The sequence below is a fragment of the Xyrauchen texanus genome, chromosome 23 (assembly GCF_025860055.1).
Source record: "Xyrauchen texanus isolate HMW12.3.18 chromosome 23, RBS_HiC_50CHRs, whole genome shotgun sequence".
Lineage (NCBI taxonomy): Eukaryota > Metazoa > Chordata > Actinopteri > Cypriniformes > Catostomidae > Xyrauchen > Xyrauchen texanus.
In genome coordinates this window covers 6,631,723-6,647,713 of record NC_068298.1, presented here as the reverse complement: position 1 = coordinate 6,647,713, position 15,991 = coordinate 6,631,723, and the positions used below count along the sequence as shown (strand labels likewise).

The window sequence follows — 15,991 nt, the reverse complement described above, 5'->3', positions numbered from 1 at the left end:
TTACTGACGATATTAATTGGAAAGAATTATCAAAACTTAAGTGATACTACAATAAAACAGTTGATTTTGTCCTATTTTCTTTTCTTTAACTTGCTCACAGAGTATAGTTTAACTATACAAGGAAGCTTTGTTCTTAGTCTTGATCTTTTATCTTAGTATTGATTATCAATTTCCTTTACTTTTTATAGGCTATTTCATTATCTGAACACGGAAATACTTCACAAACAGTCGATTATACCGGATAGAAGATATCTTTGTAAATTATTAATTGTATACTACTTTGTTTCATTAACTTTATATTGGTTTCACTGACAATACGCAAAAGTTTAAAAAACAGTCCATAACATCAGACAGATGCTGTTCGCAGATGACTGATTTTAGCTTATTTTCTATTTCCTTTATGGTTTTAAATTGGTTTCGTTAACTGCAATTAGTACAATTTTGATTTAGCTCATTAACTGCTTGCTTTATTTATATCAAGTATTTAATTAACTATATTAGAAAGCTTTCCAAGTCAACTAAACAGATAGATGTCTTTATCAAATAGATGTCGGTGTCGTTATTCACTCAGTTTTGCAAACACACCAATAAAACTACAAACACACGTTCTCATTAGTTTACCTTTCAAACCATAGATATTTACCCTTGAGCACATGAGAACTTAACTGCAAAATTTAGGAATTAGATTTAGGAGTTGTGGTTATTATGGCTGTGTTTATGGTCATTTCAGCAAACATGACTAAACGTGAGGTAATTCACTCGATGCTAAAACAACAATAGACTGGCAAGAATGAGTGTGCAATAACAGCGCTAAATAACCATCATTCCATCATGAGTCAAACAGAAACACCTAATCTTACAAACATGTATCATTTGGTGTAACGTTGAATGCTGGAACTATGAACCATCCAAAAGGCAAAAATTAGGAAACTAAAACTGAGTCAGCAAATTGGTTTGACCAACACTAGTGAATAATCAGTCGGGATCAAAGCAGGAATTCTGTGTGAGGAAATAGATGATGGGAGAATGTTTACAATAAAAGACAAGGGCGAGATGAGGCTGTTATAAAGTACAACAGTTGGGTTCTAGAAGTCAAAATCACATTTATTTTCCCTGCAGAGGTAATGGTTTGTACCGAAAATAAATAGACCATTCAAAACAGGCCTATCATAAGATCAGAGATTGTTAAATCATGGCAAATACTTCTGCAGAAGCCACATTTCAGTGTGATTTCAATTCAATAAAAGAAAAATGTGTTTAACTGACAAATTCCCATACAAGAACTACACAATCCATAATTCTGAAGAGAGATTAACCAAATCACAGAAGTCGCTGTGCCATTAAAACAAAAATTTGCAACAGAAAGTGCTCAGCGACCGCTTCCTGACATGAAGCTTTGCGAATTACGTAATCGAGTTGGTCCACCTACTGTACACTCTGAAACCTACGTATTTCTATATAACTGACTATTTCGTAATAAACACGAAACAGATTAATTTGACACTTATAATTGATGACATGTCAATATTTCATTTTGTGCCTTTTGTTTTTAGTCCATTACATCATTTGCAATGTCTTAAGTATTGTGGTTAAGTCCCCTACTCCTACAAAAGAATAAGAACAGCCTTGTGTCTTTTTACCGATTTTCAAATGTGTTTTTGCTTCAAATCAAAGTTTGTACTGTTGTGACTCATCTTAGAGCTGGGTGGTTTGGTGCATGGCTTAGAACTCTTTATTGATGCATTTTTAAAAATCCCTATTGAGAAAATGAATATATATATATTATATATATATATATATACACACACATATACATACACACACACACAACAGTTAGTTCCGGTCCTCAAATCTGATTGGAGGAGAGATGTTCCATGAGCACTGATGGTGTGACAGCATCAGCACTAGGACGCTTCACTTTGTGTATCACTCCGCTTGTGTTTGTGCTGTTCTAAACTAAAGTGTAGTGCATATGTGTTGGGAGTTACTGTCTTTATTTTTTAAATGACATATGTTAGCTAGCAGGTGGGTGCAAAATATCATTTTTGTGTGTAATAAGCCAGTTGTTGATGTAAATTATTGTTTCTATAGTGAATGACTCTTGCGCTGACAGCATCTCTGCTTGGGAGTGGCAACAGGTGATCGCAGACACTCCGTCTCACACTCACACACACACACGTTTATCCAATAACTTGTGAACTTTCTGAATTACTAATGAAGGATTGGACGCATAATTTGTTCTGAACCAGCAATGGCAGATGCTGATCCGTCAAGTAAGAAAGTAGTTCCATGCACAAATGAGTTTTTATGAACGTACTTATTTTTCAAAATTGTTTTAATTTACTTGTTCATTGAACTGTTGTATATAAGCAATATCACACTCGCAATCGTGCTAAATGGCCCTATACCAGCACTGCTGTGATTAACTACGACACAAGGCCGGAGCAGTGCTGATGTAGGGCCATATCGCACTCTTGCTCGTGTGATATTACTTATATATATATATATGTCTTCCAAGGTCACTTAAAGTGTGGGCAATCACGTTTTGTGTATGGAGGGGAAGCAGGACTGTAAACATTGGCACTCACTGAAAGCTCCAGTATACGTTGGCTGGGTAAGATCTTTGGGCACTTTCCTGTAGATATCGAACCTGGAAGGAAAAAAGGGAAAGAGAAAAGGGGGAGAAAGAAAGGTAAATATTGTGTTCTCCTGGGAAGAATGCAAGTGAAAGCACATTCTGTTCCCAACGTAGTTTAAGGCATTACAGGGGCGCTGAGGAATGTGAACTATGGCCGCAGTCCATGAAACACTAGGCCAGAGCAACAGTCTGGGGTGACCCCTGCTTCTTGAGTTCCACCTCTTCCACTGCATTCCTGCTTTAAAACCACAACCTCTGATCTGCTTTGGATTCTCGCTACCCATCAGTGCGGTTGAGGTCATAGAGAAAGCTGTCAACATACTTCCTAATGCACATCACAAACTAAGATCTGAGGTAACGTCAGGAATAGCAAACAATGGCCATTTCAAAGTGACACAATGAAAAGGTTAACTCAGGGTTAAAAGGAACCCTTTGTAGATTTTGTAAAACAGATAAGTTACACTGTAAAAAATCCACTAAGAAACATTGAGTCGTTTACATGCGCGTATTTACACCAGTTATGCTTAATAAGCAGTCAAGCTGTGTGTGGTCATGTAAACAGTTTTCCTTTATGGGGGAAGGGCATAAACGGTTTAATCAAGAACCATTCGGCACATCTACATTTTTGCCTCTATACTTATTTTGAGTTGCATGTAAACTATTTTATCACCGTTCTCAATGGCTTATCCAAAGTGCGCAAGTGTTTATGTTTTGAATTCAAAGGCAACAAATTATCAGATGAATTCAAAACGCATGTAAAAGCAGGTTTCATACAATGACTGTTTTTAATAAACCAATTTTTGATAGTTATCAGCATATTTGTGTGCATGTAAACATGCTCATTTCCTAGTTCAAATATTGAAACATCCTTAAAGGAATATTCTGGATTCAAAACAAGCTCAATCGACAGCATTTGTGGCATGTTGATTACAACGAACATTTATTCTGACTTGTCCCTCCATTACGTAATAAAAAAAAATGTAAAAAAAGGAAAAATCTGAGTTACAGAGAGGCACTTACAATGGAAGTGAATGGGGCCGATTTGTAAACGTTAAAATACTTTTTCAAAACTATAGTCACAAGACTTCAACATTGTGTGTTAACACGATTTTAGTGTGATGAAATCACTTTCTAACTGTTTCTGTTTAAAGTTAATCTAATTGTATAACTTTGTTGCCATGAGGCAGTAACCACATAAACCTTACAACATTAAAACAACTGTAAATTTAGTTTTTATTGCCTTTTGTTTACTTGATTTGTTTTACTCCAATTCCAATATACATGATTCATAATTTAAATATCTCTGAAAACAAGTCTTAATATCTGTTTGTCAGACATTTTTCTGAATTGATCTGTTTTGAAAATGTTCAGATACATAAAAAACCGACTCAAATGAGCTTTCAATGTTCATGTGAATTCAGAATAAATGTGAAATATTTAATGAGTAGTATGAACTTTCAAACACAGTTAACAAAACTCATAAGTTTTAAACAATACATCTGGAAAATGCCAAAGCAACTACATTTGAGTTGGCATTATTTGAACTCATTTTAAACTTTGCAAAGTTATTTAAATAAGCCTAGTATAAACTATTTTATTGTAAATCCTACTTTAGCCAGGAATCTTATAGAGTGTATTACTAGAAAACAAGACTAATTTGCCGTACTAATACAATTTCAACACTGAACATGCATTTGAGTAAATGAATTGTGTAAATTGAGTATATTTCAACAATAAATGATTCTTCCGGATATATGCATTTCCCCTCTACTCCACAACACAAATAAGTTAATATCATCTGCAATCTTCACATCTTAAGTTCGTAGCATCTCAAGACTACACTAGTTTGCAACAAACATTCCCAACAAACAATCGGTCTTGGTGTGAATAATCCTGCAGTACCTTTAAATACAATGTCTGCTTCTATTTGAACAAAACAGAGAACAGTCAGACTATGTACAAAACTTCTAAGTACTGTACGCAGAGGACTGGAGTGACTGCAAAGCACATGTTATTGTGCAAGTTATTGTCAGAGCTATACTCTCAATGTAAATTTTCATAAAAGATGAGTGGAAAACAACAACATTCAGTTTGGTAGAGGAGACATCAACCGTTGGGAGTCTCAGAGTAATACAACTCTCTGTAGGAATCAGTCCAATCCCTGGCTTTTTAAGGAGCTTTCTCAAGCTATTTGAGCTCTAAAGCCAAACAATCCAGCTCACAGATGTAAACTTGGCCTTTTTCGGCTTTGCAACCTTCCTTCACAGCTACATCACAACTCTGGTCCAACCTCTAAACGCCGTCGGCCATCCAAAAACATTCACATCTGGGAATATTTCTTGGAGTAAAATGATCCCGAGCTGACTAATGCAGGCGGGTGGGAGGACTTGTTTCCTATAACACCAAACACTCTGGTGTTGCTGTTCTGCCCCCTCCTCTCACAACAGGAACCCTAAAGAGTTCACGGTGTTCTGACAGAAGAGCTCACAGGATGTAGAAGCTATGACCCTATTGTGTGAAACTCTAAAGAAGGACACGATGTTCTAAAGCCACTGAAAACCCCAGATGATGCCTTTACTGACTGTAAGAGACTGGATTTAGGAGAATATAAAGTCAAATGTATTTTGACACTTAAAGTCATGCTTAAAAATATATGCAAGTTAAAATTTCAAACCAAAAGGAACATTTATTTTAAAGAGAGACACCACAGGCACATTTAAACATTTCAGAAAAAAGAAGTTTAGTTCTGTTTTAAATTATTAATCAATAGACATACTCGTCAAAATGAAAACAAGAACTCTTATGACACTTTGTGGATGTGGACAATGTCCATAGTTAATGTCATGTATGTGAACTTGAGGGGAATTGGGATCATGGATCCCTTCAAAATCACTTTAACACCAGTTTTTAAGAGTCATAGAAAAATAGCTAATTCTTTGAGAAATAAAAAAGCTTTGCTTGCATATTGCACTTGGTCTGATATTTTGTCTAAATTACATTTAAGTGAAAAAGTATTTTAGGGTCACTATAAGAGGCTGCTCATTTACCATTTAAACTTTTGATTAAATGCCTCTTCAATTCAGTCTGTCTGGATTCACTCATTCATTCAGGTCAGAATGTTCTTTGCGAGCCAAATACCACAAAAGAAACATGCAAGAGCCTTTTTTTTGTTGTTGATGATGATGATTTTGACAACATGTCTTGTGCAATAGCTTTTCAGCATATGAATCTGTTTATGCCTTTACTAAATGTGCAATGAAAATGTGTACTCAGCAGGAAAAATATGTTTAACATTTAGGATTAACTGCATACTCTGGTTTTCAATACTGCTGGACACAGTTCAAAGAGATTCTGTACAGGCACAAAAGTGTAAGGATTAGGCAGAATATACACGCTTCTGTGTGATGAATAACAGGCAGAACATGTGCCCTCCCCAGGCTATTTAAAAGTACACTGCTTGAATATGTCAGATATTTCATATTTCCTGCATTACAACAGCACGAAACACCCCCAGATGTTCAAAGACACTGAACAGTACAAATGTACAATAACAGCTACAAGAATGTGACACAGCATAGAATTTCTTTTATCAAATAACACTGAGCAAATGGTAATATTTGTAATGCAACCAGGAACTTTCAACCAGAGAAAGTGTTAAATAGTATAAAACTAGAAATTATGAAAGTGACTAATTTAAGTTGTTAGTTAGTAAACTAAGATTTACGCATTTTAATTTCAGAAAAACATTCCATGAAATTAATTAGAATAATCTTTAACAAATAATAAAAAAAAATCATATATTTTAAGTTTTATTAATTAAATATTCATATATTTCATTATACAACTCACTTTGACGGAATTTTGTTATGAAATTGAAATGGGTAAATCTTAAAAACGGGCTTGTGGGTGTGTGTGTGTGTGTGTGTGTGTGTGTGTGTGTGTGTGTGTGTGTATATTAGGGCTGGGCGATAAAACGATATCGATATATATCAAGATAAAGAAAATCCATGATAAGCTTTTGAGGAATTTCCGATATTTACTGCATGTCGCTAAAACACAAACGGTTCAGCTTTCTCAGGCTGAGTTTCCACTGGGGCGGACGAAATCCGCTCAAAGGCGCTCACAGCGCTAGGAGAGAGCTTGCTCCGCACCGCTGCCAATCCTACGAGCCACCTTGCAAGCATGACGCTCGGCTTTCATACGAATGAAATGAAAACGCTCTCAGCTTCGCTCACAACGTGCCAGTGGTACCGTAGGGTCAGACTCTATGAACTTGCTAATGCTAGCTGTCTTTCTAACAATTAGGTTACGTCGGACACCGGATTGATTCCATCCGCACCGCAAGACTTCATGACAACGGTTGTGCCCTCTCATCATCTCTAGTGAAGAGCGCGACAGAACAACAGTGATGTGGACAACAGCTCCGATCTTTCTGCGCTGTAATCTTGAATATTATTCTCTAGCACCAAACATGCATCATTTCTGCCCTGTCCCGCTCCGCATGCATTGCCTCTTTACCCTGCATGTCTGTAGACATGAAGCGCTGCATGAGTTAACGTGGTTTCAAAGCACCTTTTAGACCAAAACGTTTTTCCCTTCTAAATGTATCTTTATTAATCGGCATGTTACGAGCCTTTAATAATAAACAAATCGATTTCTGTTCTAATTTTGTGAAAATTAATTAGATGTCTGGAATGGATAAGGAAAGACTAACATTACTAGTTGGGACTAGTCTCTCATTTTTTTATGAAAATATACAAATGTTTTTTACATTTTTAAAAAAAAACTTTTTTAGATTTTCTCTCGGGACACCCCTGAACCCACATTCAGCATCATTCCACAGTCACAAGGGCTTCTATACCCCAAACTTGGGTATCTGAATCTAAAGAAATATAAAACATATTTCATTTTAATGTAAAAATATTCCAACAAATACTGGACTGCTGTCACTATGCTTCAGAACAAACAGATGATCTTTTAACATTCATTTTCAATTGATAAATGGTAAAAGACTGTAAAATTGGTAAAAGATCCCGCAGACCCCTCTGCTCTGGCCATCTCTGGACCCCCTGTGCAGTTTTGTAGAGACTATTTTGACTGTTTAGAATTTATTTTTTCTTCTTTTCTTCCGTCAACTTTGAAATTAAAAAAAGTGCAATGTGTAAATGTATATCATGATAAATATCAATATCGAACTATATGAAAAAGATTATAGTGATAACAATTTTGGCCATATCGCCCAGCTCTAGTGTGTATATATATATATTCAGAATATATTCAGATTTCACATCAATCTACATTCCAAACCAGAATGACAAAGCAAAAAAAAAATATTTTTGATAACTTTGCAAATTAATTAAAAAGAAAAAACAAATATCACATTGACATAAGTATTCAGACCCTTTGCTATGACACTTGAAATTTAGCTCAGGTGCATCCAATTTCTCTGGATCATCTTTGAGATGTTTCTACACTTTGATTGGAGTCACCTGTTGCAAATTCCATTGATTGGACATAATTTGGAAAGGAAAACACCTCTCTATAGAAGGTCTCACAGCTGAAAATGCATATCAGACCAAAAACCAAGCCATGAGGTCAAAAGTTTTTGACCAAACTTGTAGAGCTCAGAGACAGGATTGTGTCAAGGCACAGATCTGAGTAAGGCTACAAAAAAATGTGGCAGCATTGCACAGTGCATTTCCAAGAGCACAGTGGCCTCCATAATTCTTAAATAGAAGAAGTTTGGAACAACCAGGACTCTTCCTAGACCTGGTTGCCCTGCCAAATTGAGCAATTGGGGGATAAGGGCCTTGGTGAGAACCTGATGGTCACTCTGGTTGAGCTCCAGAGATCATGTGTGGAGATTGGAGAAACTTTAAGAAGGACAACCATCACTGCAACACTCCACCGATCTGGGCTTTATGGCAGAATGGCAAGACGGAAGCCTCTCCTCAGTGCAAGACACAAAAAAGCACCTAAAGGACTCTCAGACTGCGAGAAACAAGATTCTCTGGTCTGATGAAACGAAGATTGAACTGGTTGGCCTCAATTCCAAGCGTCATGTCTGGAGGAAATCAGGAACAGCTCATCACCTGTGCAATACCATACCAACGGTGAAGCATGGTGGTGGTAGTATCATGCTGTGGGGGTGCTTTTCAATGGCAGAGATTGGGGGACTGGTCAGGGTTGTAGGAAAGCTGAATGCAGTAAATAGGTATCATTAATGAAAAGCTGGTCCACAGTGCTCAGAACCTCAGACTGGGCCAAAGGTTCACCTTACAACAGGACAATGACCCCAAGCACACAGCCAAGACAACAAAAAAGTGGCTTAGGGACAACTCTGCGAATGTCCCTGAGTAACCCAGCAGGAGCCTGGACTTGAACCCAATCGAACATCCATCGACTGATGGTCCCCATCCAACCTGACATAGCTTGAGAGGATCTGCAGAGAAGAATGGTAGAAAATCCCCAAATCCAGGTGTGCAAAGTTTGTTGCTTCATACCCAAAAAGACTTGAGGCTGTATTCGCTGCCAAAAGTGCTTCAACTAAGTACTGAGTGAAGGGTCTGAATACTTCTGTCAATGTGATATATATGCATATATAATATATATATACACACACACATCCACCCACACACACAATGCCTTCTTTGCAAAGTATGCTTACTGTCAGTACAGTGCTGAAATAGTAAGAGTAGTAAGTTAGTGTGCTATTCTGAACATTAAACATTGGATATGACATGTGCTCGAATCTGATAACCTAATTCCTTAAATGTGTTTTTAAAGATGAGTGACCGTGCAAATTTTAGAGTACTCATTAAGTGAAGTCGAAACTGTCATTTTATCAGTATTGAATGCTATGGAAAATGAAAACTGATACGTTTGAAAACAGAAGCTTTGCACAGAATGACATTGTGAAACTAAGTGTTGCTTTCTTGATGCTATCAAGAATGATAACTATATTTTCTGACAATAATATGGTGTTCATCAGACTGCATTAAACACCTGTCGTCAGCATGCATATTTTCATAGCAAGGTAAGAAGTGAGACACCTCATTCAGGGACAAACAGGCAAATATATGAAAAGCCTTATTTTTATTTTTTTAACCATTTTGGATTCCTTACTGAAGCTATTCCCAAGCAAATGACAAAACTTAATAAGTTTTGTAATAGAGAGAGAGCAGTGTGCTATCAACCACTGGTCAAGACATTTATATACAAATGTTGCATAAATGTCAGACACTCTGCAATCTTGTGACATTTATGTATAAACTAAACTGAAAATCAAGGTTTTGCGCCACGTTAAGGATTCATTATATTTACGCACATTCCTGATGCGATAATTCAGAGTGAATAGCACAACTCACCATTGCTAATGAATAAACAGACAATACTTTGGACTCCTTAGAGTGGCAGAATCGTGATGTGATGGAATAAGTGTCATTTTCATTTGTAGTAGGGCCTGTTTTAAATTTGCATAACTGTGTGCAAGCAGGAATTGGAGTTGTTTGCATAAAAAAACAAAACAAGAAAGAGTGCTGAAACAAGGGGTGGACTATGCACCATATCAGGCTTTTAAGACCAATAAAAACTGACATAGATCTAGCTCAGTTCTGCACAGAAATAGCCTTTGATGTGTTTAGAAACCTTACAGAACATGACTGAATAAGCAGACATGCATTTCATTGAAAAATAATGCAAATAAAAATATCATAGACAGCACTATTTTGCTGACACATGCCAACAGTGCACCAAAAACAACTAATAAATGTTGTATGCTGACAGCATCATCCAGGGATGGATTACCAACAGGGCCAATGCCGAGGGGCCCTTGACTGTCCGGGGGGGCCCTGGGCTTTAAGGTTGTGTGATCCAATTTGGCGATCCCCCCCCGCTCGAAAACCCATCAACAACTCAACAACTTTTGGCCATGAAAATGAAAACATTCTTATGGCTTTGCCTGTGTCTCAAAGGCTATAGTGATATGCATAGAGACATCAAATCTGGACATTTGTTTAAATGTCAAGGATTCATAAATATTTATCAAAAGCAGTTTTATGCTCAGAAAGTTTGGAAAACATTTTGAGATAAAAGAAACTGATTTAAAAGTGTTTTCACAATACAAGCTGAACATAAACATGTTATTCTGCTGTAGTTTATTAAACTATTGCTTGAGTTTCAAAACCTAGTGTGCTGCCTTTACCTAGACATCATATATGGGCATTTGTTTAAACATCAATAACTCTTTATAAACGTTTACAAACATTCTGACATCAAAGAAAATGTCAGAATTATATTTTTGTAGTGTTTTCACACTACAAAAACGTGTTATTCTGCTGTAGTTTATTAAATTATTGGCTGTGTCTCAAAACCTAGTGAGTTCTTGCCTAGCAAGACATATTTAGGCATTTATTTAAAAGACAAGGATTCATAAACATTAATAAAGAGCAGCTTTGAGCTCTTAATGTTTACAAAACATTTTGCGATTTAAGAAACTGAATGTTTTAAACTACATATCTGCGGTAGTTTATAAAACTATTTGCTGTATTTTCAAATCTAGTGAGCAGCCTATCTAGACAGCATTATAGGGCAAAAATATTTAAACATTTGATGCCCACAAATGTTGTCTAGGTAGGCAGCTCACTATATTTTAAGTTACAGACATTGTGTCTATCATTTGATGGTGATTGTGTTTGATTCATGCACTACAGGCAAACAAATCGCAAACATGCGACCGATCGGCTTTAAACCGCTACTCACCTCCGAACATCGAAAGTCATTGTGATTACACGAATTCAAAACAAAGCCAAAAGTGTTTAAAGATAACGGAGACAAGTGAGGGACAACTACAGATTCTTTCTTCAATCCTGCCGGCTCCTCAAACCGGATGTGACAACTGCTTAGGACGCTTTGCACAATCCCATTGGTCTGACGAGAGCGACCGCGATGATTCTATTTCCGCTTTGTGAATTACGTTGTGGTGCGCTAACTTCACATGTTGCTCAGGGAGATTCAGGACTCAACGTTAAACTGGACTCGTATCGCTTCCGTTTATGTGGTCAAATTGTCAAATATTGTTCCTACAACAAATAAACAACAACTCAGTTGTGTTATTCCATGACGTTTCTGAAACCCACGAGGGCTTCTATAAAATATGTTTGATCTTCAACTAAAAGACTCCAATAATAAATCAGTTTTACATTCTCATGTATTTAAATAGAGCATGTAATTTCGGCAAAAAGTCCACTTCCTGTTGATTTGGATTCACATAATCAGTCTTTTTGATATTCCCACATTTACACATTTCAATTAATGCCACTGTAGGCCTATTTACAATACATCAGATGAAAGTTTCGACACAGCTTTTCTTTTAGTATTTTTCCACATTTTAGAGAAGTCTCATTACGAAATCATCAAAACGAGGAAATAACAAACTACAGTATGGAAATTGTGTAATGATATATAATGTCCCTTACTAACCTTACATGTATGTTATAAGCCTACTGGGAATGGGATTAATGGTTTTGTTGAATATATTCAAACTTTTAAATTTACATCTTGTGGCTATATTTTTTAAACAATGCATATTTGAGCATTTATGGACTGGACTCATTCACTTCCATTATAAATGCCATACTGTAACTGCGATTTTAGTTTTTAGGTTTTTTTAATGGAGGAATGAGTCAAAATTGTTCTGTCGAAATCATCATTATTCCACCAATGCGGTTTACCCTCCTATTGCAATCAGAATCTGAAACACTTTTTGCATTAGCAGGTTAATGTTGACCCAGTGGAATTTAAGATGATAATTTTTTACCTCTCCCGGGTCAAAAATGACCCATACATAATAGGAGTGTTCATTGAGCTTAACTTGTTTTGAATTGAATGGAACATTCCTTTAAGATCAAAAGGTTTTCAGATCATGAGAAAAATTTATTCAGTCAAATGTGTCCAAATGTTTGACTCGTAGTGCATATTAACCTATGTGAAAAAACATGTGATCCAATGAATTCCAAGCAGACTGTGTGCCTGTGACCTAAAACTCAACATAAACTGTGTCATACAACATGACAAATATTCTACATACACAAGTGAATCAACAGCACAGCAGCGGATCAACGTAAAGAAATTCCATATTTAAAAAAATGGCCAAGACAGAGTCCTGACCACAGTTCAGTATTGTCTACTGTAGAGTAAGGGTTATCCCAAAATAACCAAATTAGCTGACTTTACTCAACTGATTGAGTTAACTCATTCCCTCAATTGAATTGAGAAATGGTGTCTCCAAACGTTCACTTAACTTGGTGTTTATATAAAATAAACATAACTAGCAAGGTTTGTTGTTGGGTGGAAAGAGGAAGCGGGAACCGGGTGAACAATTCACGTAGACTTTAATAACACAAACGTTTCACATAGACACAACATGAAAGTGCTTTTCAGCTTACAGACGCCGGCACGCACACACACACACACACACACACACACACACACACATGTTGGGTTTCCATGTTTTATGGGGACTTTCCATAGACATAATGGTTTTTATACTGTACAAACTTTGTATTCTATCCCCTAACCCTAACCATACCCCTAAACCTCACAGAAAACTGTCTGAATTTGTACATTTTCAAAAAACAGAATTTAGTTTGATTTATAAGCTGTTTTCCTCATGGGGACTGACAAAATGTCCCCACAATGTCAAAAATATCAGCTTTAACTATCCTTATGGGGACATTAAGTCTACCACAAAGTGATAAATACACGCTCTTGAGGTAACTCAGTGCCAGGCGTCCATCCTTACGGCCCGGCCACGCCCTCCTCCTCGTCACAATAACTATTTCAGTTAAGGTAACTAGATGCAAGTAGACTTAACTCTATCTTCTACTTAATGATTTTAGTTGAACTGACTCAAATTGACATCATACAATAACACAGCTCAAATTATTAAGATTATTCTAACATATTTAAGGTCAATCATTAAATAATCTTAATTCTCCACTGAAATGCACTTCTCCTGCACTTCAGTTGCTTATGCATAAGGTGCACTGAAATAAAGTTAACAGGGTCCAACAAGGGGACACAGACTACCCTATTGGTGACATCACACAAAACAACTATTTGCAACCAAACAACATGAATAATACTACACAAGAGAGTGTGTATGTGTATGTGTGTTTGACTTTTTTAGTTGAGTTTAAAATTAAAATATTATTGACATTTTCAAGCCGGTTCTTGCCTCTTCCTTTCCATTAATCCCTTTACATGGTGCCGAAACCTGGGAAGGAGGAGGGATGCACCGCAGTAGAGTACTCACTGCTACCATCCACCCCAAATGAGCAGCCCCAGCCATCCGCCGGAGGAAGAAGGAGCCCGGCCACCTGGATGCGGAGGAAAGGCCGCTGACTGCAAGGGGAGGAAGGGCTCCCAACCAACCGCCTGGAGCGGTTACCGCTGCCAGGGGCGGGGGAGACCCCAACCGTCTACACAAAAAAACAGCAGGGCCTTCCGTCCGCCAGGGGCCGGAGGACTTCCTCTGATCCGCCCGGGGAGGCGCGGCTGTCGTCCATTAGAGGGTGGAGGTGTAGCCAAGGACCACGCTACGGCGTATCGGAGAACCGGCGAGTAAGTTTTATTTATTCTCTCTCTCTCCTCTCTCTCTCCCACTGCCGCTCCGTGTTGGCCTTTCCCTCTCTTTTTTAAAAATGTTTTGTTCATTTGGCACAATCTCCTTTACGGTGTGTAGGTGCCACATTATTTTGTTTCCCTCCGCTTGTCCCCTACCTCATCCAGACGGGGTAGACGGGGATGACCTAACGGCAGATGGGGCAAAAGGCACTCCCATCCCCAGGGAAAGGGGGGGGGGGTGCCGGGGTCTTCCTCTGAGAGAACGAGGAAGGAATTTGGCAGGGCGGAGGGCTGGGCCGTGTCATGATTATGCAAATCCGGCCCCTAATCAGGCTAATTAGGCATCGAGAGGGATAAAGGCCGACCAGACACGGCAGTGCGACAGAGAGAGAGAGAGAGAGAGAGAGAGAGAGAGAGAGATTTACGGACAGCTCTCCGACACCTGTATGTGTATGTTTGTCTTTTTGGTTGAGTTTATAATCAAAACTATTATTTATATTGTCAAGCCGGTTCTCGCCTCGTCCTTTCCATTAATCCCTTAACATTATTTGATATTGCAGATAGTCAACACAAAAATGGTCTCGCTTGAAGGATGTGTTGTATTATGCAATACATGTTTCACTATGTCATTTCTGGGTCTATCTAGAAATTTCAGCTGTCTCAAACATAAATCTAGAAGCTCCAATGACTACAATTGATGTATGGTAAAGAGAAAAGGACATACCAAGTATTTTCCCAGGACTATCAGTTGTTGCCCAAAGAAACCTCTGTCCGTAAATGGTCTGTGATGACATTGGTATATTCTATCAACATTTACTACACAAAGGAAATGCCTCATTCATCACACTCTTTCACTTCCCTTTCTGACATAGAAAACATACATCTGCTAATGATTCCTGAAATATATATTTTAGACATTATTATTTTAAAAATGACTCACAGTGGGGTGCCCATATGCAAACATCTTGAATACTGTGAGCAGCTAAATCCTAACAAAATAATTCTGTCAATATTTATGTCATTACAAACTTTATAAGCTCTATAAAGTCACTATAAGCTCATTGTATGAGAACAGCTGCATAACGATTATTTGTGTTGAGAGCATAATGATGAGTAAATAATGAACTTTAATTTGTAGGTAAACTATTCATTAAAATGTAACATTATTTTATTATATTTGATGAGTCTTTTAAATGTAAAGGTTTTGAAACAATTATGAGCAGTGCTGTCTAAATCTAAAACATGCAGAAAGACTCATTTAAACACATGAATGTGGTACATAGTCTTTCTGGGGCATTACGGTCTCATTTTGTGGCTTGCATTTCTGTGCCGACTCATCAGTGTTTTTTAACAGTAAAATCAACCTCCATCAGCAGTTGCTGCCATGAACGATGTTGATGCTACTTTTCTTCTTACATTTTGTTTTGTTTTGTTTCCTCGGTTCGGTCAAACAAGACCAGAAATGATTCGACGAGCATTCCTCCACAAGATCTGACTCAAGTTTCAGAAATGCAAAGCTGACGTCATGACCTACAAACTGTATGTCTTCTTGTAAAGTATTGTGACTGTCACTCTGAGATAAAATGTAAAATAAACCATCTCAAAGTGAAATGTTGCATGATAAAGCATATAAGCCTAAAAGGATCACAAAGCATCTTTGTTTTTCTAGCAAGTTGGGATATATGAGAGCAACAAAACTTCAGTAAACTTCATGAATACTGTGGATTC

The 15,991-nt window shown here is 37.4% G+C and overlaps 1 protein-coding gene across 1 annotated transcript in view; it reads right to left on the bottom strand.

Moving 5' to 3' along the window:
* Positions 1–11,526, bottom strand: part of ergic1 (endoplasmic reticulum-golgi intermediate compartment 1) — a 28,935-nt gene extending 17,409 nt beyond the window's left edge. Inside the window, exons 1-2 of the mRNA XM_052089013.1 lie at positions 11,399–11,526; positions 2,589–2,650 (exon numbers count right to left, since the gene is read on the bottom strand). Coding sequence (XP_051944973.1) covers positions 2,589–2,650; positions 11,399–11,418 — 82 coding nt within the window. The 5' untranslated portion in view covers positions 11,419–11,526. The remainder of the gene's footprint in view (positions 1–2,588; positions 2,651–11,398) is intronic.
* Positions 11,527–15,991: the final 4,465 nt, after the last annotated feature.